Genomic DNA, 24278 nt, shown 5'->3' with positions numbered 1-24278 from the left:
CAGGATGCCCTTGATGTGGGTCTGATGGTCTTGTCACGATTAGAATGAGAGCATGGGTTCTAGAAGCAAATGCACTCTGAGCAGTTCTCTCAAACCAGTTTTTGGGGGCTCTCCCTGATGAATCCCCTCCCCCGCCCATGGAGTTTCAGAATCCCTGAATTTCGGGGCAGGTTCAGTCTTGCTCAACCCAGCATGCCTCCTGCTGCCCCGTATGTGTGTTGGGGACAAAATCAAGGCCCACGGGGGAGCTTGGGGAGCTGCTGGGGGAGGTTTTGTCAGAGAGAAGAGACCAGGAAGGATGTGGGCTGGGAAGGGCTTGACCAAGAGGTGGTCATGGCTATTAGACTTGAAAATCTAAGAGGCTGACCCTAGGGCGAGGGAGGGCAAGAGCAGGGATTGGGATGGAGCAAACTCCAGGGGACAAGTCTGGTCTTTTGCGGAGAGGGGGGCGGGGAGTGTCATGATGTCACTGTCCAAGAGTCACAAACCTTAGGTTGGGTCACATTTAGGGACAGACAGAGGCTCTTGTGCTCTTTTTGCTTTTGGACAGAGTCCTATCAGGGGCAAGGGTTGGGTGTCAGTGCCATTTCCCCCCACCACCCCGCTCCACCACCACTCTGACCGTGCCACCCCCTCCCTTCCAGCTCCAGGACGCGCGCCCCGAGCCCGGGAGGCATGCTGAGGCCAGGCCGCCGGCAGGATGAGTGTGAACGAGGCAGGCAGCTCCAGCCGCGCGGGGCAGGCGGCCTACCACCTACGCATCTACCCGCAGCTGGCCACCAGCGAGAGCCGGGCCTCATGCCGCGTGACCGCCACCAAGGACAGCACCACTTCCGACGTCATCCAGGATGCCGTCGCCATCCTGCAGCTGGACGGCACCAAGTGCTACGTGCTGGTGGAGGTGAAGGAGACAGGTGGGGAGGAGTGGGTGCTGGATGCCAACGACTCGCCCGTGCACCGCGTGCTGCTGTGGCCCCGGCGGGCCCAGGACGAGCACCCGCAGGAGGACGGCTACTACTTCCTGCTGCAGGAGCGCAACGCGGACGGCACCATCAAGTACGTGCACATGCAGCTGGTGGCCCAGGCCACAGCCACCCGGCGCCTGGTGGAGCGCGGCCTCCTGCCCCGACAGCGGGCGGACTTTGACGATCTGTGCAACCTCCCCGAGCTGACGGAGGACAACCTCCTGAAGAACCTCAGGCACCGCTTCCTGCAGCAGAAGATCTACACTTACGCGGGCAGCATCCTGGTGGCCGTGAACCCCTTCAAGTTCCTCCCCATCTACAACCCCAAGTACGTGAAGATGTACGAGAACCAGCAGCTGGGCAAGCTGGAACCGCACGTGTTCGCACTGGCTGACGTGGCCTACTATGCCATGCTCCGGAAGCAGGTCAACCAGTGCATCGTGATCTCGGGCGAGAGCGGCTCGGGCAAGACGCAGAGCACCAACTTCCTGATCCACTGCCTCACCGCGCTGAGCCAGAAGGGCTACGCCAGTGGTGTCGAGAGGACCATCCTGGGCGCCGGCCCCGTGCTGGAGGTGAGCCGGGCCGTTGGGGGGAGGGGGAGGGCGTCTGCCTTAGAAAGCCTGGGTTTTGTTCTTGTTCTGGTCCAGTGAGACCACCACCCTCGGGCAGATCGTTGGTTACGCTCACTTTAGGTTTCCTAGAAATTGGGAGGCATGGGGGGCACTCAGCAAGCCATGTCGGGAGCACCAGGGCCAGTGGGGTGACAGCTGGGCTAGGGGAAATGTGGGCAGAGTCTCTGCTGTGGTTTTCATGGGAAGGAACAGGTCAGCCGGGGTCAGCAGGCTTAGGATTGGCTTGGTTGAATAATTCTAGGGATCTGAGAAATGGGGGCTATCCTGGTAGTCTGGGACCTGGTCCTGGGGTGATCGGGGTAGGAGCTAGTGGCCCAAAGTGCCACAACCTGAGAACAGTGGCGGTGGGGGGTGGGCTCCGGAATGGCTTGTTTGCAGATGCAGAGCACACAGTGGTTAGCTAGCCCTGGGAGGGGCAGTCCTTTTTCAAGGTCAGCCAGGTCCCCTGATCCAAAGCATCAGAATGTAGGGGGGGAGGCCCCGATTAATACATGATTGATGCCTACGGGATAGCGGTCTATACTCCCGCTCCCAGAAAGAAAAGGGTGATGTGTCCAAACTGAGCGATTCACAGCTAGGTATAGTCGGTGATGGAGCCCCTGGTACACAAGGCAGCCAGCAAGGCAGGATGCAGGCCTGGGGGCCAGGGGACAGTGACGCCGAGGGAGGGGTCCTCCTGGCATCACCATAAAGGCAGTGGGGGAGGAAGCGCCCTCCGTCACTAGACCCTCCATCCAGTGTCCCCATTGGCCAGACTCAAGCCGTGGTCAACACTGTGGCTGAGCCTTCTGGACACAGGGGCGGTGGCAGTGACCACACAGCATCCCTCACTCTTGGGGTCTTGGGACCAGATGCATCCGTGTCTCTTGCCTTTTCCCGAATGCCACAGAGTTGGATTCATCCCGGCCTTAGCCTCTTCAGACCAGCTTCTTGCCATTAGTAACAGACATTCAAGGTTCCTTAGTGGCCCGAGAGCTCACGTCTTTGTATCGCTGAGTAATGCCACATCATCTGGGTGTGCTGTAGGCTGTCCCTCCACAAGACCCTAGACCGTCCTTTCGCGGGGGGAGCGGTGGGGGACCTACCCATCCCAAAGTGTTGGCCTCTGACCTCTGGCTGATCCCCCCAGCCTCCTAAGTCGAAGGCTGATGCAGCCACCTTGCTGCTCTGCAGATTCACCGAAAGGCTGTCTGGGCTTTGCCTGCTGAGTACATTTCAGTTCTTCTTCCTCTCGGATGATCGCTGAGATCATCAGCAAGAAATGAGTTGGGGTTGTGCAGTCTGACCCTGGGCCAACACGTATAGCCAGCTTGTTTCTTCTGTACATACGTACCGTCGTTTTTTCATGCAAATGTTTTAAAAACTACAGAGTGATCAGCCACAAAGTGTGTTTTTCTCTTTAATGCTGTGTACCCCGCGTGTCTTGCCTCCTTTGTTTTGATCATCTGTGTCTTCTGCAGATTACTCTGTGAGCATGTCTGCTGTGTACCAGGCACTGTTCTAGGCCCCGGGCTATGTGCTGGCCCAAACCTACACAAAGGGTCACCCTAGTAATGAGGAGGCAGGCCGCAAAATAAGCAGCGGGCCTCATATGCCAGCCAGGTATTGATGAGAACAGCAGGCATGCCCAAGGAGGAAGGCGTAAGGGAGGAGAGAGGTGACTCTGGGCGAGCTGGGCCCAGAAGGAGGTCATGTGAGCCCATGCAAAGGCTGGGAGGCCAGACTGTGCCTCAAGTGCTAGAAAAAGGCAGGGGGCCTGCAGGGCACAAGATGGGGACAGCACAGAGTAAGCAAGGGGCAAAGCAGGAGGCAGTGGGGACAGGGAGGTGATAGGGAGGTGATGGGCAGATCGTTTGGGACCTTGTGAGCTACGGGGTGTGTGTGACGTGGGAGCTACACAAGGTGTGTAGGGTGACCTGACTCCATCCCCACTCCAGAACTTGGCCTCAGCACCAGGCAGGGGCCCCGGCAGGTCAGAGATGAAATGGAGCAGGCCATCGGTGACGTCAGCAGTGTGGGCACAAGAGGGCGGATCTGGCATTTACCAAATCAGGTGTTCCGCCAAGGGGACCATTTACTCCTCACCGAACCGGGCAGGCGAGTGGCTCTGTCCCTGCTCCATGTGGACTCTGAGCCCAGAGGTCTCAACACAGCACGGTGAAGAGACAGGTTTGGCCCTGTGGTGCCGTTTCCTTTCCTGGCCGAGGACCGTACAGGGTGGCGGGCTGAGATCCGATGGCTCCCGTAACAAATGGTCAAAAACCGGGTGGCTTCAAACAACAGAAACCTCTTCTCTCCCAGAGATGGGTTCAAGGGAGTGTCCTGCCTGTCTCCTCTTCCCGCTTCTAGAGGCTCTAACGTTCCTTGGCTCTTGGACCCACCACTCCACCCCCCATCGTAGCCTCTGGCCACGTGGCCTCCTCTGACAGTGACGTCAGGCATTGGATTTAGGGCCCGCCTTAACCCAGAATGACCTCATCCTAACTAGTTACATCAGCAAAGACCCCATTTCCAAATAAGGCTCCATTCAGAGGGGTCCAGACATGGACATTGTTGGTGGCAAGTCGGCCCACAGCAAGCCCCTGTGGGGTGAGTGAGAGCTAGGAGCCACCCCGATGCCTCCTTCCCTGAGGGCCGCCCCTGATCAGTAGTCGTCCTGGGAGCTCCTCCCCTGAAGTTGCCCCACGGGATTCTGGCACATTCTTGGAGGGCCATTAGTCACCCTTCTTGCCTAGTGTCTGCACCTCGTGAGTCAGATGCCCCCAACCCCGCCCGGCTGCCTCCCTCTGGCCTCCGCAGCGTGAGCCGGGGAGGCCAAAATTTCCTGAGCGGTTAGGGTAGGAGCTGCTAGAGGGTGGTGCCCACGCTGGCTTCCAAAACAGACTGGAGCCAAATCCACGTCATGGCCATAAACGTGCTTCCTGGGGCGACCGTTTAGAAAGGGAGAAGATTGTTTTAGTTTGGAGCTGGGCTTCTCAGCCAGAGCACCGCTGACGTCTGTGGCCGGGCCGTTCCCTGGCGGGGCGGTCCTCTGCATGGCAGGACGTTGAGCCCTACTCCTGGCCTCCACCCAACAGATGCCAGCAATGCAACCTACCCCTCCCCCACTGCCGATGTGACAACTGAGAATGTCCCCAGACATCACGCGGTATCTGCTGGGGACAGATTATTCCCCAGGTGGGAACGACAGTCTTAGAGTCACAGCTCTGGATCCCGCGAGACCAAGTCTTTCCAGCGCTGACCAAACTGTTCACAAGTTCCAGCCATTCTGACCTAAGCCAAGGGTCACTTTCTAATAACAGGAATAGTTTGTTATAGTGCCTTTGGGTCCAGTTTCCAGATGGAAAACTGCCCATTTTAAAGATGAGGAATGAAGGTCTGAGAAAGACATGCTGGTGTGCAAATGCCCTGGGGCTACTGTCACAAAGTACCACCAACCCAGGGTGGGGTGGGTGCTTGAAACAAACAGGAATTGATTTGTCACAGTGCTGGAGGTTGAAAGTCTGAAATTAAGTTGTGGGCGTGGTGGGATCCTTCTGGAGACTCTGAAGGAGAATCTGTCCGAGGCCCTTCTCCGGCTTTTGATGGCCACCAACACACCCTTTGGTGTTTGTCGCTCAGCTTGTGGTATCATCTCTCCTATTCTTCTGCCTCTTCCTGCATGTGGTCTTCATCCCTTTGTGTCTCTGTCTGGTTTTCTTTCTCATGTAAGGACACTTGTCATTAAATTCAGGACCCACTGTAAATCCAGATGATATCACCTCAAAATCCTTATTTTAGTTATGTCTCCAGAATCCCTATTTCCAAATAAGGTTCCTTCATAATGGGTTCCAGGGAGAATATCTTTGGAAGGGACACAAGTCAAACCACTGCCATCGGGGTTCCCCAGGCCACACCACGGGCAGCCATGGCTGGATCGTGGTGGGAACTCAGCTGGGGTCTGAGCCTGAGTTCATGGTACCTCTCTACGGTCTTCATGAAAGATTTCCTCTCACCTTGGCCAGGACTGAAGAAGGCCCAAGATTGACACCTCTTGTAGCATTTGGGACTTTTTCTCAGCTCCCTGAAAGGAGAAGTTGATTTGTTTTGAGGTTTGAGTGTCGGCCTCCCATCCCCCCCACCGGTGCTGTGGGTTGCAGCTTCGCTGTGCAATTCTGACCAGAAAACAGGAAGGGGGCACTGTGGAAGCCAGTTCCAATCAGCTGATCTGCCTGCCACTGCAGTTAACTGTTACTGTCACTTTATGGTCACCGTTTCACACGATGTCACTAGGCCCTATTCTGCCTTCCCGCAGCCTGGCCTCTGCACTGCCTCCAGGAACGTGACATTTGTGTGGGACTGTTGTTTTCTCTCAGAAACGCTGAGGGCGCAGCAGGTAGCCTCACTAGCACAGTGAGGGACCTGGGGTCCTCCCTCCTGTGCGCCGGGTTCCACTGCCCATCCCAGGGGGCCCTCAGAGAACCTGGTGACTCTAGACGCAGCCACCTAGGCCTCGGCCGCAGGGCTGGCCACCGAGTGTACCCAGGCATGCTCTTCTCCCTGGGCCCGCAGACCTCAGCATCAGGGCCTCAGGGCCTCAGGGTTGGTGTTCTCTTTCCTGAACTGTACCAGCATTTGCTGATGTGCACAGGGTTTTAATTTCGAAAGCAGAAATGAAACAAGGATGCTTGCTGGCTGGGCCATTTTCCCAAGCAGTCAAAGGCTCGGTTCTGAGCCTTCGTGTAGCCACTGTGACCTGGCGCATGCAGAGGTGGGAGGCTGAGACACCTTGAGCCACCTGCCACACCCACAGGGGGAGGCCAGTGACCTGGGACAACAAGATGTGGGACCCAGGGGTCCTGGAGCTTGCTGCTGCCCCCAACTCACCGCTAGGGGCCCTGAAGGACCCAGTCCTGGGACTAGTGTCGACGCCCACCTCAGTCCTGAGCACCAGTCCCCTTTTAGGACCCACCACCCCAGTCTCATGTGGCCCCAGGAGACTCCCAGCCCCCCTCCACCCACCGGGCTGCTGGGTCTGTACCCATGACTATGTATTAACACCAGTTCAGCTCACCCAGAGAGGTCACCCAGAACCATTTGCCATTATCCATTGTGTCCTTTGCTCTCAGGGACGCCTGCCCAGGCCATACCCTTCATTCCCACAACCGCATAGATGGGCCAGCCTCTGCCCAGTGTTAGGGGCACACAGGGGAAGCCACTCGGCCAGGGTGACAGAGGTTCCAGAAACGAGGTTCCAGAAACAGGGGTCCGTATGCCTCCATGGTTAGGGTGGAGCTTTCCTGAGACCTACTTCACCCATTTGAAGTGTACGATTCAGTCATGTTCAGTACATCGATCATGTTGTGCAGCCCTCAGCTCTCTCTAGTTCTAGAACATTCCCATCCCCCCAAAAAGAAACACCACGAGCAGTCACTCCCCATCGCTCTCCCCCAGCCCCTGGCAACCACGAGTCGACTTGCTCTCTCCATGGAATTGCCTGTTCCGGGCGCTTCCTATCAGCGGGATCCGACACTGTGTGGCCTTTTGTGTCTGACTCCTCTCATTCGGCGCGATGTTCTCGCGGTGCACCCACGCCGTAGCATGAATCAGGGCTTCATTCCTTTCTATAGCTGAGTAATACTCCGTCCTGGGGCTAAGGCCCCACTTTGTTCCTCTCTCACCAGTCGTCCCAGGACTGCATTCCTTCATCCGGCTGAGTCTGCAGTTGGCTTTCCTCCTGCGCCCTGGCCCCCTCCCTGCCCTGGCCAGGCCCCACCCACCGAGCAGTGACAGGAGGATGGATGGATCGGGAGGATGGGGGTGGACTGGAGCAGTGGAGGCGCTCGTGCTTGCCCGGGCCATGCCGATAGGAGGGGAGCAAAGCCCGGCCAGCAGCCTGCTGTACATTTGGGGCCCTCCTGGGTGGGTCGAGGGCAGGATGGGGCCGGTAGACACGCCTGGGTCATCTTCTGTCCATCCATGTCCCCATCTGTGTGTGCCTGCAGCACCTGCTAAGAGGGTAGCAGGCGGAGGGAGGCCGACAATCAGGAGCAGTGGGCAGTGAGCACACAAGGCCAGCCACCCAGGGCCTGCAGCGGCAGATGAGAACATTCACGTATGCTGTTGGCTGGACAGGGTCCGAGGTGGCCGCACAGTCTGCCTGGAGCTGCTTCTGGGGGCTGATGCGGACTGCTGTCATCCAGGGGGGCACCTGAGCACGGGCAGCACAAAGATCCCTTGCCCCCAGTGCTTTTGGGCCTTAGAGGTAGTCCAGTCGCGTGACCCAGCAGGCTCCACGGGCAGAGGGGCCACGAGCAGGTGGCCGGCCGGGGTGTCTCTTGGCTGGGTGCTGCCCCCTGCCCTTTGTGTGTTAGCCGCGGGGGGAAGCGAGCTTGCCAGGAGGAGCCAGGGTTGAGAAAGGGACAGGTGGCCAAGGACAGACCTCCAGGGGCCCCCTTCAGGGCATGGGCCACGCAGCAGGGAGGAGGCCCAGGATGGGGAGCAAGGAGGGAAGGGGTTGGTGTCGCACACCCACAAGGAAGAGCCAGAGTCCTTGCAGCAGGAGACATGTTTGGGGCAGCAGCCTTTATCCGGTACCCCTCCCCTTCCCAGATCTGAGGGCCCCTAAAGCCAGGTTGTGTTTACTGGACGTGGATATGGAGGTGTTTTGGGGTGAGAGTCCTAAGAACACTTGTTCATTGGGTTCGTCGAGGGGAAGTTTGGCTACTGGTAGGGGGTGGGGCATGGGCTAGAGAGGGCCTAGGGCAGCGGCATGGGATGTTCTAGAGGGAGGTATGCTGACCAGACAAGTCCAGGGCTGAGTCTGGGTTCACAGGCCACCTTGGGCCTCGGGCTGGAGTCCCCAGACACTCCTGAGTTGGGGTGAGCTGCAGTGGGCATGCAGCTTAGCCGGGGGAGTGGGACAGACTTAGAGCTCCCAGAAGGCATCCACCACACACCAGCTTGAGCTGTTCTGGGCCATCCTTGAGGCTGGGTGGCTGGAAGGTCACCGATGTGAACAGCAGCGTCAGCCATCAACAGGGGAGGGAAAAGGAGAGCCGGGGTGGAGTCCCGGGGTAGTGGGCCTTATAGGGAGATTGGGTGGTGCAAGAATGAGAGAAGGTGCTAGAGCCCGAGCTGCTGAGAGCCCAGGAGGCAGGCGGGTCCCCCTCGGGTGGGTGCACAGAGCAAGGAGTCAAATCTCTGGCTGATTCTGTCCCCAGTATGGCCTCCCCGGGATGTCTGGGGGAGTCATTGGTGGGAGCAGGGGGTCCAGGTCGGCAGAGCAGCCTGAAGGAAGGTAGGAGCTAGAGCCAGAACCTGGAGCAGGAAGGGGGTGGGGCAGGGCAAAGCCCATAGGGGCCAAGAGGATGAGCAATGCCTGTGTGGGGTCCTGTGGGGTCGGCTTCAGACCTTTCAGATAGAAACACACAGAGATGGAGGCCACCCACGTGGGGCCGGATCACTCCCCGTCGTAAGAGCCATCCTATATGCTATAGGACGTTGAGTGGCAAACCTGGCCTCGACCCATCACGTGTGAGGAGCAGTCCCCACTCCGGTCAGGACAACCAGAGCTGTGTCCAGGCATCACCAGGTGTCCCCTGGTGGGGCTGAGTCGCTCCCACGGACAGTCAGTTTTAGCTTGACTGCATGCCAAGAGCGATTTCAGTGGCACAGATGTTTTATGCCCAAATAACTTCAAATTTTTTAATTTTAATTTTTTTTTTTTTTTTTTGGTAACATTACACCATTGTGCTTACACATCAACTATATTCATCACCAGCGCTCAGGGCGGCTGGCAGGCAGGGGTCTAGTCTCCTGCTGGCTTTCTTGGTCATTCCCGGAAAGAGGAGGCCAGTGCTGCTTCAGCCAGAGCCTCCCAAGGGTCACAGCCCCTCCTACCCACCCCGCCCCAAGACCAGAAATCACCTCGCATCTTTGCTGCCACCCAAATACACTTGGGTTTGGCCTTGGAGGTGGCCCTTGAGTGACATCTTAAAAGGGATATTTTAAGAGCTACTCGTCCAAATCAAAAAATGCAGTTGCCCCACTTGAGGCCCCCCAGAGCCGAGAAGTCACATGCTCGCTCCCTGCGGGTCTGATTGCAGAGACCTCCATGAGAGCACGCAAGTGGGTTTCTGTTGCAGTTCGGGCTGCTTCCTAAGCTCTGGAATTCTGTCATCCCTCCACCTCTGTCCTCCTGGTGTGACTTTCAGAACCTAACAGCAAGTGTTGGTTGTGGTTTGCCTCATGTCTCCTTCAAGTGTCTCCCCAACAGGAAGCCCGCCAGGCCCGCCATCGTGGTTTGTACCACTGGGGAGCACACTTGGTTCTCTGCCCCAATTCGGCAAAATCATGACACATTTTGTCACTGCTTTTGGTTCTACCCAGGTGCTTTTCTTTGCTTTTTTTCATAAAATGCTGCTGCTGCTCGTCTAAAGTATCTTTTTTCCTTATTTGAAGTATACTTTCTTTTTGTACATAAGCAGGAATTGGCAAACTATAGCCGGCAGGTTAAACCTGCCAGGGCTTGTTGCTATAAATAAAGTTTTATTGGCACATAGCCATGCCTCCTCATTTACGTATTGTCTGTGATGGATTTTCACCCTGCCTTTCACAAAGGCTGAGCGCAGAGCCTTTGCAGCAGAGACAACCAGAGAGCCCACAAAACCAAACATGTCTGCCACTTGACCCTCTATAGGAAAGGTTAGCTAACCCCTCATACCTGTACGTTCACGTAGAACATTCTGGAACTTGCCACAGTTAACTTTCTTCATGCCCTCTTCTCACCCTCTGCTCAGCTCTTCCTACTCAAATGTAGGAAACCAGGTTCCCACCCTCATTCCAGAGAACTGCTATCACCAACCGAAATCTTTCTGCATTTTATATCCATCCGAGGTATAGATACGTGCGTCCGTAAACATCTACCCATAGCAGAGTGTGTAGTACTGTGATTTGTAATAAGTATATGTTTGGTTTAACTCCTGTTCCTGGCCCAGAACTCCGAAAACCCTTAGAATTTGCTAAGTGATGAGAATAACAAGGCGGTTATATCAACAAGGTGATTTTTGGAATGCACCTAAGGATGGGGGCTGGTTGCCAAGGGAACCAACCATGTGATTAAAGGGTTGGAACTTTCAGCTGTGCCCCTGACCTCTGGGGAGGGGAAGAGGAGCCAGAGGTTGAAATCAGTCAGCAACGGCCAATGATTTAACCCGCCATGCCTGTGTGACGAAGCCTCCGGAAGAATGCTAAGGGAGGGCACCTGGGTGGCTCAGTGTGTTAAGCTGCTGCCTTCGGCTCGGGTCATGATCTCGGGGTCCTGGGATTGAGTCCCGTGTCGGGCTCTCTGCTCAGTGGGGAGCCTGCTTCCCTCTCTCCCTCTCCGCCTGCCTCTTTGTCTACTTGTGATCTCTCTCTGTCAAATAAATAAATAAAATCTTTAAAAAAAAAAAAAAAAGAATGCTAAGGGAGGGAGTCAAGGGCTTCTGAGCTGGTGACTCCGTGGAGGTGCTGGGAGGGTGGCGCGCTCAGGACATGACGCGTCCCTCATACCCTGCCCCATGCGTCTCCTCCATCTGGCTAGTCCTGAGCTATAACCTTTTATAAGAAACCGGAAATGGAACTAGTAAACTGGTTTCCCAGGTTCTGCGAATCGCTCTTGCAAATTCATCAACCCCGAAGAGGGGGGTGTAGGAACCTCTGACGGATAGCCAGTCAGTCAGAAGCATGGGTAACAACCTTCCAGTTGGCCTCCAAAGGGGGGGAATATACAGCCTTTGGAGGACTGAGACCTTAACCTGTGAGAGCTGGTACTGTCTCAGGGGAAACAGTGTCAGAATTGAGTTGAATCGTAGGACACCCAGCCGATGTTAGAGGAGAGCTTGGTGTGGGAGAAAAAAACCCACACGTCAGAGCTGGAGTCAGAACTGTAGAGTCTTTTTTTTTTTTTTTAGGGTTGTATTTATTTATTTGAGAGACAGCAAGAGAGCACAAGCAGAGGGAAGGGGCAGAGGGAGAGGGAGTAGCAGGCTGTCCTCTGAGCAGGGAGCCCGACGTGGGGCTCGATCCCAGGACCCTGGGGAGGATGTGGGGCAGACGCTTAAGCGACTGAGCCACTCAGGCACCCCAGAACTATACAGAGGGGTCAGGAAAGGAGGACTGGGACATAGATATTCCAGAAGGTTCAGCACGGCCAGCTCCAGCCTGGGCCTCTGTACGAGGCTTCTTGCTCTCAGGCTCTCCCACTCTGTCCCACGGGCAACCGAGAGTGCTTTAATAGCCAGCATCTTTGAGCTCTGGCTGAGGGTGGCGGGGGCCGTGTGGGGCCTCCACCCGGCCTTGTACCCTCCCGGAGGCCCCTCAGAGGGTTTCCAGTTGTACCGTGGGCCCTGAAGCCTCCTGTACCCTTGCCTGCAGGGCATTGCCGTCTGCTGGGGTCACAGAGTGAGAGACCCCAGTCCCACCTGGACGCCCCCCACCACCCCCGCAACAATCCCTAGGTCCTCCAGGAGCTGCTCGGAGAAGCAGCACGAAGGCACTAGAGCTGATGGGGCCGGGCTGGAAGTGTGCACGCAGGGCTCTGGCACTACTGGAGGAAGCTAGCTAGCGTCTGAGGTGTCAGACGTGTGCCCCGCGGCCTCGCTGGGGCTCACAGCTGGGGCAGGATGACTCAGCCAGAGAGAGGAGCATGAGGACGAGTTTCTGGTGGCCCAGGGTGGGGCTAGCCGCGTTCCCAGCCCTGGGGCTTCATGCAAACGGGCGGGTACAGGTACTGCCCCATCACTGCAAGGATGTCCCGAGAGGCAGAAAATGGGGAGCCGCTACCAGGAGCCACCCAGATCAGAGACAGGGGAGAGAGGTGGGGCGACAGACAGTCAGGGGACTCAGCCCAGCTGCAAAGTGGGAGGGACTGCAGAAAGATCAGAGGGTGTCTGGGGGAGGTAAGGAGAGCATAGGAGTGTCCTATGGCAATGGTGGCAGCGGGCGGGGTGGGGGGATTTGCAGAGAAGCACCAGGGAAGGGGTGACCATCTGGAAAGCGGGTCTCACTGATGCTCTCATCCCTCCTGTGCCCTACGGACCTGGGGCTGCCTTTCTGGTCTGCTGCCTTAAAAAAGTACAGCGCCCTGACACCGTGCGGCCATCGAAGGGTATTTTAGACAAAAGGGGCACTTATATTTTTGGGAATGCTGTGTCTAAGAGAAAAGTGAAATTATGGGCTGTATTTTAAGCACCCAGAAAGGCCTCCTTGGAATTTACAGGAAAGGTTGATTAAAAGGCATAGGAGAGCTCAGGCCTGGGACACCCCTGCCACAGCCACCGCCCTTTCCGAATGTTCTGGACAGTGTGCTGCACCAGGACTGGATGGGGCCGGGGAACGTCTGTCCATCCACCAGCTACATCTGCTTTGGTGCTCGGGGCGGGAACGCAGCTGGGCTGGAAGCAACCGCATGGACCGGCAGCCGATTCATTTCCTAGCGATTATCCAGGATGGAGGGACTCCAGTGCCCCATCCCCAGCATCACCGGGAAGCCACCCTCTGAAATGTCCTCTTTGTCCGTCAGCCACCAGCTGGCCATAGCCAACTGCCAAGGCCAGGCCCTGCAAGACCCCAGTTACCTGAGGCTCATGGTCACCTGCCCAGCTACTGACCAGCCTGGGGACCCCAGCCTGGGGTTGCTGACCGGCTTTTCTTGCAGGGAGGGGAGGGGAGGTGGCACCGTTTGGCAGCAGATACCAGGCCCGGAGTCCTCCATGAGGTGGGCCCTCAGGGGAAGCTACGTGGTGTCGTCACCCCCATAAGGGGACCCTGAGAACGTAGAGTTCTGTTGAGCTGTCTCTGACTGCATATTCTCCAGGATAGCTGATTTTTTAACAAAGTCCCAGGCTCAGTTCTCAGCCAGGGTGATTCTGTCCTGAGGGCACTTTGGACCACATCTGCAGACTGGCATCTTGTGGGCAGAAGCCAGGGGTGCTGCTCGGCCCTCCAGTGCACAGGGCAGCCCCCTCCACACGGAAGGGCCTGGCCCCAAAGGCCAGCAGTGCCAAGGGCAAGCAGTCTGCTGGAGTTTAGAGATGGTGAGCCACGGGAGGGAGAGAGAAGATGACAAGGACACACAGCCCTAGAGGGAACATCTTCAGTTCTCCCAAAGTGCCCAGACCAGTCCTTGCCCTTCCGTATGTAACCATGCCCCCTTGCGCCAAAATTTACCGCCTGCCAGACTTCAGACTTCAGAGCTGCCCCTGCCCGGAAGACAGGAGCGGGACCAGTTAGCCCAACTCTGCTGTCCACATGCTGTGTGACTCACGGCAAGGCGACCTCTCTGCTCCGTCTCCTTCCTCATCTCTCACCTCAGGACCTTTGCATGCACTACACCCTTAGTCTCGAATGCCCTTGCCCCCAGTAATCTGGCTAAGTCCCACCCCAAGGCCTTCTGGGAGAGTCAGAGGTCTAGAGTGTCACGTGGCCAGCAGAGTCCTGCCACAGAGCCAGCAGCACACAGCGTGGTCCTCCTGGGCTCAGGTCAGCACTATTCATGGTTCCCCCCAGACCCAGGGCAGATTGAGTCACCCACCAAGGTAGGCCAGGGTGTTGAGGGGATACAGTGGAGATCACTCAGTCGCAAAGAGGAATAAGTCACGGACACCTGCTGTAATGTGGATGAACCACGAAAACACCATGCTGGGTAAAAGAGGCCAGACACGAAAGGCCATGTAATCTGTGATCCCATCCATATATGTCCCGAACAGGCAAGGGCAGAGAAACAGAAAGCAGATTAGCAATTGCCAGGGCTGAGGGAAGGGGACGGGGAGTGACTGCTCATGGGGACGGGGTCTTCTTTTGGGGTGATGAAATGTTCTGGAACTAGGTAGAGGTGACAGTCGACACAACATGGCAAACATACCAGAGGCCACCGAATTGCACATTAAAATGATTAAAATGGTGAATCTGACGTCATATGAACTTCACAGTTAAAACGGAAACGCAGAGTGGTCTCTGCCTATCTGGAACACGACCCGTGGGGACCCACTACATTCCCCCCCCCCCGTCCCCTCCCATAGATCTAGCATCCTGCTGCCATCAGTAGCTAGAGCGGGGAGGGTTATAATGAGTACAGGTCTCAGGCCAAATTCTCCAGAGCAACTTCTTAGACAGGAACCCAGACATCCTCAAGCCTAGAGTCCCACTGGCTCTGGCCTCTTCAGTGGCTTTAGGCACACCTGAGCATCTCCATCTCCCTGAGCCCCATCCCTAAAGAACAGGCCACAGGACCCTTAAATGGAATTTCTCCAACAAGGGAGGCAAATGTCTCAAATGTTCTATCCAGCCTACTCTTCGGTCCATGGAAGCCCACTTGGAACATTTCCTTATGCTAACTGCTAAAACTCCAGATGCTGAGCAATGGGAAAGTTGGCCAGAGTCAGTTGGCCTTGGCCGCTCCAGGGTCTGTATCCTGGGTGAGGTCACCGCCCTTATAGAGGGACTTGGACTTTCATTCCACAAGCTGATTCTACCAAGGCCTCCATAGTCAATATTTCCAGATTTTAGAACCATGCAGTCTATGTCTCAAGGACTTGGCATTGGCCTCATAGAGCAAAAGCAGGCACAGATAATCCAGAGATGAATGGGGGCCGTGTGCCAATAAAACTGTTTACAAAGACAGGTGGTGGGAGAGAAGCATCAGACCCACACCAAAGAACCTTCTGCAGAATACCCAGCCAGTCCTCAGAACCTTCCAGGTCTCAGAAACAAGGAAGGGCTGAGAAACCTGATCTGGAGACCCCGAGGAGACAGGATGACTAAACGTGATAGGGAATGCTGGATGGCATCCTGGAACTGAACAGGGATGTTTGGGGAAAACTAAGGACATCTGAATAAAACGTGGGCTCAGTTAATAACAGTTTACCGGGACGCCTGGGTGGCTCAGTTGGTTAAGCAGCTGCCTTCGGCTCAGGTCATGATCCCAGCGTCTTGGGATCGAGTCCCACATAGGGCTCCTTGCTTGGCGGAGAGCCTGCTTCTCCCTCTGCCTCTGCCTGCCATTCTGTCTGCCTGTGCTCGCTCTCTCTCCCTCTCTCTCTGACAAATAAATAAAATCTTTAAAAAAAAATAACAGTTTATCAATCAGTATTGGTTTGTTAGTTGTGTCAAAGGTAACTTTAATAGGGGAAACTGGGGGCACCTGGGTGGCTCCTTCAGTTAGGAGTCTGACTCTCGGTTTCGGCTCAGGTTCCATGCTCAGTGCAGAGTCTGTTTGTCCCTCTCCCTCTGCTCCTTCTCTGTCTCTCTCGCTCCCCCGGAATAAATAAATGAAATCTTAAACAAACAAACAAAAAATCAGGGACACTGAATGTGAGGTACACAGGCATTTGCTCTAATATTCTTACAACTTTTTGTAGATCCAAAACTATTCTAAAATTAAAATTAAAAGTTTATATCTTTCATAAAAAGACAGCTAGATGGGGCCTGTGGGGCATAGTCTGCAGACCCAGGGCTTAGTTAAGCTCCTACCACCTTGATGAGATGTTCACAGTAAATCTCGGACAGGGAAGACTCTGGCAAACTGAACTTGGACCTCTCATACCTACCCTAGAGGTACTTCCTTCTCATAACAAACCCTAAAGCCATACTTTTCATCCTTCCTTGAATCAGAAGAACCCCCTTGGGCTCTGGTTTAAGAATATTAGATCCTTGGCCTTTTCAGAAATGCTGCAGGTCTAGGATGGGGCCCAAGACTCTGAATCTTTAACAAGCCCCCCAGCTCGTAGTTGGGGTGTCCACCTTTTCTCTCCTCCCTAGCCCCCCAGAGTGTCACAGTAGTGGTGACTTGCTGTGAGGGAAGCGGCCACTGAAGTCTTGGCAATTCTTTTTTTTTTTTTTTAAGATTTTATTTATTTTATTTAACAGATCACAAGTAGGCAGAGAGGCAGGCAGAGAGAGAGGAGGAAGCAGGCTCCCTGCTGAGCGAGGGCCTGATGTGGGTCTCCATCCCAGGACCCTGGGATCATGACCTGAGCCGAAGGCAGAGGCTTTAACCCGCTGAGCCACCCAGGTGCCCAGTCTTGGCAATTCTGATTCCCCACTGCTGTAAGCAGGGAGCCCCACCATGACAGGCTTGTCCACCCCAGGTGGAGGATGGGTTCGAAGGCAGCCCCTTCCTCAGGAATGTGGAAAGAGTGTATAATACCTGCAGAAGAATGGGGAGATGCTCTGGAGACCCTCCAGCACCTCCCTGGGAGCTTACATTTCCTCATGCATGCAAATGCTTGGCTTTGCTGCATAGAAAGTACCAGACACCTTTGCTCTTCTCATTATTGACACCAGAGTCTGTGCCATTTGTGAATTGTCTAGGGAAGCAGTCATCCCCCCCAAGATGAAACCTTCCATAATGAACAACCCACTTACAAAATGGGTCCCCTACTCATAGTCTCCTCCAAGGTCAGCAGCCCGGGAGTGTGTTCTATTCCAGGTGCCTCCCACCCCAAAAATGCCACGCAAATCAGCTGCAAAGTGAGATTGAAAAGTCCTGCAAAAGGTGCAGGATTTCAGGAAGTCATCAGGTGACCCGGACAATTGGTCTGACTCCAGTCACTCAGCCTTGCCAACAAGCAGCAGGTGGGGAAGAGAGCTAATCAGCCTGGACTTCAGAAGGGAATGAGTCTGTCATCTGCCTATTAAAAGGAGAGGATTTTCAGCTTGGCTCACAAAGCTGGGTCCCTACCTTGCTGAATGAACAAGGCACACTTAAACCAAAGCAGTTCAGGGAGCCAAAAATGAAAAGACAGGCCCAGATGTAGCAGGCAAATGGAAACAGGAGCAAACATGTCCTACTCCTTGGACACAGAGGAGGCAGAGTTCAGAGCTCTGGAAGTTAATGTGACAAAGAAGATTCATCATAAGACCTAAAACCTCAATTTACACTTAAAGTATAATAGTTGGCGATATCTGTGCACCAAACAACACAGCTGCTGCCTTCACCAAGTGGAAATTCTAGAAGATTCTGGGAGAAACAGCCATAAACACGTAGCAAGAGACTCATTAAGTGGACAGCAAATCGGCAGCGATATTATATGCCCAGTAGTATGCCCAAGCCATGTGTTTAAGCAGATCTATGGACCTATAAGAGAATAGATAAGAAATATTCATGGAGCAGTCACTAGACTCATTCCTGTATCAGGCCATGGAGAAAGCATCTAGAACTTCCAAAAGTAAGAACTATGACAAGCAGCACTCTTAACAATGCAGTGAAACTAGAAATTAATTCCTCAAAGGCCTTTGCACATGGAAATTTCTTTCAGAAAGAAACTGTAAATCTCTGTAAAACAGCTCTTGGATGAAGGGGGATCTATAAACCAGAATTACAGATTTCCTAAAAATCCATGACCGGAACTGTATGTTATCATAATCCACAGGACTATGTAAAGCAGTACCAAGAGGGCAATTTGTAGCCGTAAGCACTTTATATTCATAAATAAGAGTGAATGAAAGTAAGTGAGTTAGTTTCGCAGCTCAAAAACCTGAGAAAAAGAACGAAGTAAACCCCAGAGAGAATGATTTGGCTGTTGAAATGGATGAGATGAGCCCTCGGGGATCCTGATGAATTCCTCAAATGTTTTAGATGCCCTAAGAACCAAGCAAGGCTCTCCCCATCAAAGCTTGATCTGTTCTTTACTCTCTGTGATCTGGCACGTGGTTTCATTATAACCTAAACAAAAATTTAGTGAAATATCAGATACAATAACTTCTTTCATACTTGGTTTTTTTTTTTTTTTTCATCTTCCTCTTCCTTTTTTTTTTTTTTTTTTTTTTTTTTTTAAGATTGCCTGATCCCATGCCCCAGCATGGTTTGCTTGAAACTTTGGCCCTTGGGAGGAAATCTATCCATTTCAAAGAGCCTGTTCTGGTCCCAGGAGCCCTTGCTGGTTTTCAGTGTTTCTGTCCGAACTGGTCGTTGGTGCCAGTGCAGATAAGAGTGACAGAACCTATTAAAAACTGGGAGCATGGAGGTAGACTGAGCACCCCATCGCATTGTCACTTGGCTCTCTGCAGATGCCTGCTGTCCCTTCACCTGTCCGTCTAGCAGCTGGCTGTCGAGAGCCCTCTGGGTGCCCCCAAGTCCCATGGACAACAGGAAGGAAACAGAATCCAGGCAGAGACCAAGTGTCAGCAGGGCCCTGGAAAGCCTCCACTTCCTCATCTGAGAATCGGGAGCCATGAGGTTGGATGTGACCCCTCCACTTCCTGCCCTGCACCTGCAGACCCACAGAGCCTATAGTGCCACCTGGGCAGGCTGGCAGTGGTGGCGGGTGGGAGGAGGGTCCTATCTCTCACCCCCCAGCCACAGTCCTCTCACTACCACCCCCTTCCCATCGTCATTCTTGTCCTCACCCAGCATCTTTCCTCTTTAGAACCAACCCCTGCTCCCTGTATGACAGTTCTCTGGAAAGTGCTTCAGCTGTATTTCTCACTTCCCCACCTCCTGTGATCCTGCTGGCCCATCCTGCCCTCCCCTCCATGCTTTAAGGTCCTGCTTCTCCAGGTCCCCACTGTGCCCTGGGAGACCGGTCAATCCCGCCGACACTCACACCCTCTCACGTTTGCCTGCCCTGTGTCCGCATGTCAGACTCTTCTGCCCGTGGAACAGAGAGCCTCTCGAGCAGTGGCCCGTCCTGGAAAGGACCCCAGGGTCCGTATTTTCAGCTCTGCCGATATGGTCCTGAGAGCAGGCACAGACCACACGTAAACTAGCTATATGCCAAGCAGAACTTTATTCACAAAGGGAATCTGTGAACTCATGGAAGTTGAATTGCATACTGTATTCATGTGTTGTGAAATAGTCTTTTGATTTTCTTTTCAATTGTTAAAAAGTGTGAAAACCATGCTTAGCTCGCGGACCATACAGAAACAGCTAGCTGGCCATAATTTGCCAACCTTGGTGGAGCTCAGAGCCCAAGGCTGCCCCACCCCACCGGATGTCAGGAAGGTGCTCTCCACACGGCCAAGTTCCATTAGCTTACAGACTGTCCGTCCCTGCTTCGGGCCACAACAGCGGGGTGGGGTCATTTTGACAAAACCCCAGATATTAATTACGTGGCCCTTTGCAGGACAAGGTTGCCCGCCCCTGGGTCCCATAGTCTCATTTCATCTTTAAACAACCCAGGTAGTCCGAGGTTTTCTCTCTCTCACTTCACAGGAGAGGAATCTGAAACCCAAGAGCAATGAACCAATTCAAACCTCCCCCTTGGCCACTGGGACCCACTGGGAGCCCCTACAGACAGAGCCGTTTGCCTGGGCTCCTTGCCAGAAGGAGGTCTCCACCCCACGCATGGTTATTTTCCCAGCATTTCCACACGGGAAAGCCCCAGCTTCAACTGGATGCCCGGGGCCGTTTGCTAAGCACAGGGGGGCAGAGCAGACTTTCCAGGCTCCTCCGTCCGTGGGCCCCCTGGGCAGAGACACTGCCTGTCCAGCTTCTGTGCTCCCATCAGGCCCATGAGACAGCTCCCAGGGTGCCTCCTGCCACGTCTGATCGTCGCCTGGGTCCCCAAGGGGGCACAACCTGTCAATGGGCACAGGCCGAGTGCTGTTGCACATGGCAGAGTATCCCCGGAACATGGAGAATACTGTGGAGAAAAATAAGTCTGCCCCAGCCTGCCGCCACCAACCTCCAGTCACTCCCAGTGTCGCGTTCTCCCCACCCCCACCCATGACTGGAACAAAATGGCTCCTGCAGGCCGGCAAGGGGGAGACAGTCTCATGTGGCCCCATCTTCAGGCTTCACTGTTGCCTCATATGTGCTAATGTTCTTTCACCAGTGGAAGCCCGTCCCCACAGCCCCAGTCACTCCTCCATCTCCACGCCTGGTCTGGGCTTGGGCACGAGAGATCCAGAAGTCCCTTATGGCACGTGGTCTGCGCAGGGACAGAGGCTTCACTCTGTGGGGACCTCTCTCAAGCTACAACAGTTCCAGACACACAGCAGCCAACCAGTAAATTGTTATCAAGCAGAAGTATGGAGGGAGGAAGGGAGGGAGGAACGAGTGATTGAGTGAATGAGATCACACACGCCAAAGCCTCACAAACACTTGGGAAGTGAGGTCCCTGGGGCTAGAAGATCAGGAGAACAGAAAGCTGACCCCGAAACTAAGACAAAGCCATTAGAATGATCTAGAACTTCCCTCTGAGAAAGGGTGGCCACGGGTAAATCTGGGGCGGGGGGCGGCAATGGAGTTATCTTGGGTTAGGCCCCCTCAGCCTGGCTGGAAGGACAGCCACCCTGGGTGGTGAGGCTAGGGGACTTCTCCACAGGGGACTCCCAACTTGGGGCTCACCTGTCCACACAGGAGATAAGGCTAGCTCATTTGCCTTCATGAGCTCATCCCATGGGGCTTTCAGACTCTGAAATCTGAAAGCAAAAACAGTTTGCCTAACGTGGTCCATCCAGGCTTGTTTGATTTTTGTGTGGGATGCACCAGAGACCAGGTGTAAGCTTAGAAAGGGCTCTGGCGTCCCATCTGCCTGGTCACCAGGCCCAAGGGGGAGTGGCCTTAGCCAGGGCAGGCAGGCACCCCAAAAGGTCCCAGGCTGTGGGGACTGAGAGACCAATGGGCTGGGAGTGAGGGCACTGGGTTCAAACCCAGGGTCGTGTCACCTGCCTGCCTGCCCTCAGACTTCAGGGAAGTTAGCAGGCCTCTCTCTGTGCCTCAGTTTCCTCATCTGAAATGGGGCACACCTGTCTCTCAGAAGAGTAGAAGCAAAACAGAGAGTCAGAAGCCCCGTAGCGACTGGCCTGGGACTGGACTCTCGATGGATCATTCTGTGATGTTACCACCCTTCTCCCTAAAATGTTTACCACACGATTCAGCCTAGAGCAGAGGCGGCATCCTGTTGAGATTTAAAAAAAAAAAACAAAAAACACACACACACCTTCTAAAATTTCTGGCTAAGTAAAATGCCCAACCTCAATTACTCCGGCCCAGGATCATCTGCCCCGTCAGAGGAAGGGGTGGGTATGTGGCTTTTCTGTTAGTTTTACCTGGAAACCGTGCTTGGAGGATTTTGAGCTACAGACTTGTCTCTTTATGTTTTCTTTTTCCTTCTATCATGATTTGGTTTTGTTTTTTCCCAAAGCATGCAACTTATATTAGAAATGTGTAATTTATGTTATGTAAGTGGGAAAAAGTGCTTCCAGGAAAGTGGAAGCCTTTGTCCCGTAGCATTTTGCCAGCACTGTGGGTTTTCTGGCCTGGTGGGAAGACAGCATTAGCACGTGGCCTCCACAGCTCCAGTGCCAGATGACATCCCATCACTGCCGGCGCCTGGATCCCTCTTCCTCCCGCCCGTCCACCCCAGGCCCCACACGATCATCATCGATCATCGATCATCGATCATCGATCATCGCTGGGCTCCCCAGCCTCCCCTGTGCTCCCCTGCGCTCTGAGGCCTTGCGCGCTCCCATCAGCCCCCAGGAGCAGTTACAGAACAGCTCCCCTGGCTGTGAGCGCCAGGCCAGCATTTCCTCCTCCTCGGACATATAATAGCGGCAGCCGGATATTTTTAGACTGGCTTTGAAAAGTCTCAGTGTGCTGAGACCGCATACCAGACGCATGAGGTCACTGCCCCCCCACACAAAGCCTGGGCTGCGCGCGGGGCTGGTGGGGGGCCCTCGCATCCGAAAGACTTTCCCTCTTGTGGTTCACAAGACACCAGACCCAACTGTTTCCTTAGAAATCCCACGGAGTCTTGCCCCGAGTTCAAAACGGGGGCTGGCACATTGCTGGGCGGGGAGGAAAGGGGGGGTCTCTGCAGCGGGTCCTGGATCTGGATGGTGCAGGGGCTCCGGCACAGAAAGAAGCCTGTTCCCCAGGGAAGCAGCCCACCCAGGCTTGGGCATCCCGCGCCATCTGCTCGTCGTTAGGAGGGCTCGCTCGCGGAGTTTATTTTCGTTCCGAGCAGGGGAGGGCCCCGCCTGTCCCCAGCTCAGATGGAACCCCACGGGGGTCTCATGAGCCTGGAATGAAAGCAGGAAACAGACCTGTAGCCTGCCGATTCCCGGAGCAGAACGGCAAGGGGCCCTGGGCTTTACTCCAGGCAAAAAAAAAAAACAGTTCTGAGGGTGAACTTGAGGGAAACCAGAGATTAAATCTAGAAAGACAGTTTTCTTCCTCACAGGACTCCTCGGGCCTGTAGCACCCATGGGGCGGGGGGGTCCTCATAGCAGGATGAAGGGCTCCAGAGCCCTCAACCACCAAACCCTACAGACCTCTTTAACCCTCTGTCCGTGTGTACAGTGCCATTCAGCAGTTCAGCTCTGGGGACGTTTCTGGTTGTCGGGTGGAGGCTGGGGCCGCTGTTCGGACCCCACAGTGCACAGGACCCCACCGATTGGCAGGGCCAAAGCTGAAGACCCTGCGCTGGGTTCCATAGGCACTCGGGAAACCAGGCAGACCCAGGCCTGGCCACCAGCTGCTGTCACCCAGCCACCGGCCAGGGGCACTGTCATACAAGTCAGGACGTGGTTGTTGCCACTGGCTCAAGAGCTTCTGTGTTTAATCCAACCCTCCAGAGACTTTCAAAACCTGGCCACGAACAGGTCCTAAGGAAGCATTTGTGAAGAGAAGAGGGCCCTGTGGCTACCGTCTTGACTCGGGAACATGCCTCCTCAGACAGGGTTCTGCCTCCGGGAGGCCTATTCCCCACCGAAAGTGCCAGGCCACCACCCTGCCCGGAGCACATCCCTGCCTTGCACCACCAGGCCAGGTTTCCTCTCCGGGGCTCCTCCTTCATTGTTAACACTCTTGCTGGGTGACTTGGCTGTTGCCTCAGGGCCCATTCCTGGGGTCTGGTGCCACTGTCTTGTTCCAAAACTCTGTGGAACGGAGCCAGAGGAAGTGTCCCGGGCCTTCCCCCAGCAGATGCTTTTTTATGGGGCTTCTGCCTTCGGATTCCACACCAGAAGCTCTGATCGTTGATCCCCCCGCGTTCATTTCCCTGCAGAACAAAGCCTTTAAGAAAATCCCAATTCCTCTCTGGGTCAGCACGTCTCCTGGTTCCTGGGTCCCCAGCAAGCCTGACCATCTCTCCCCACCCTGCCATCCTCCCTCTGTCCCACCGGACCCTCAGACACCCACGCTTAGCCCCACCACCCCTGCAAACCTTGACAGTGGCCTTGCCACTTCCTCCCCACTGCCCTCATGCCTGCATAGCCTCCCACACAGCTCAGCCTTCTCAAACTAGAACATTGTTGGCCTTTCTCGTGGCCACCAAGCTTCCCTTTCTGCGTGTGAGCAGGGCATCACCCCGCCCCCCAGATCACCCCTTCTTCGGCCCCCGGAACCACAAGGGCTTGGACAGCTGAGCACCAGGCTCTGTAATCGCTTCTGCCTTTCTCCCCTCCCCTGCCCAGCCCCACCGCTCCCACCTCTGCCAGCGTCTTGCTCCATGAAACAGAGAAACCGCCCCCAGCACCTTCCCTGCCCTGCGTCTCATGCCCCGCCCCGGCCAGGCTTTTTCATACCCTCTCTCTGTCCACCCCTCAGTGGTGTTGGGTACTTCATGGAGAGGGGGGGTCACCCCAAGATCCTGAGCAGCGTGTGTTCTGTGTCTTAATCTGGGTGGTGGATACATAGGAGGCCCAGGGGGGACCCCACTGAGTCATAAGACTCCATGCACTGTGCATACTTTCCTCTACATATTGG

The 24278-nt window shown here is 54.9% G+C and overlaps 1 protein-coding gene across 10 annotated transcripts in view; it reads left to right on the top strand.

The window, feature by feature from the left end:
- MYO9B (myosin IXB) overlaps positions 1-24278 on the top strand; it is an 85335-nt gene that overhangs the window by 18560 nt on the left and 42497 nt on the right. For all 10 annotated transcript variants that reach the window (XM_047698625.1, XM_047698623.1, XM_047698621.1 and 7 more), the window contains exon 2: positions 645-1540. In XM_047698625.1, the coding sequence (XP_047554581.1) occupies positions 701-1540 (840 nt within the window). In that variant the 5' untranslated portion in view covers positions 645-700. The remainder of the gene's footprint in view (positions 1-644; positions 1541-24278) is intronic.

The sequence above is a fragment of the Lutra lutra genome, chromosome 1 (genome assembly GCF_902655055.1).
Source record: "Lutra lutra chromosome 1, mLutLut1.2, whole genome shotgun sequence".
Lineage (NCBI taxonomy): Eukaryota > Metazoa > Chordata > Mammalia > Carnivora > Mustelidae > Lutra > Lutra lutra.
This window is presented reverse-complemented; position numbering and strand designations above follow the sequence as displayed.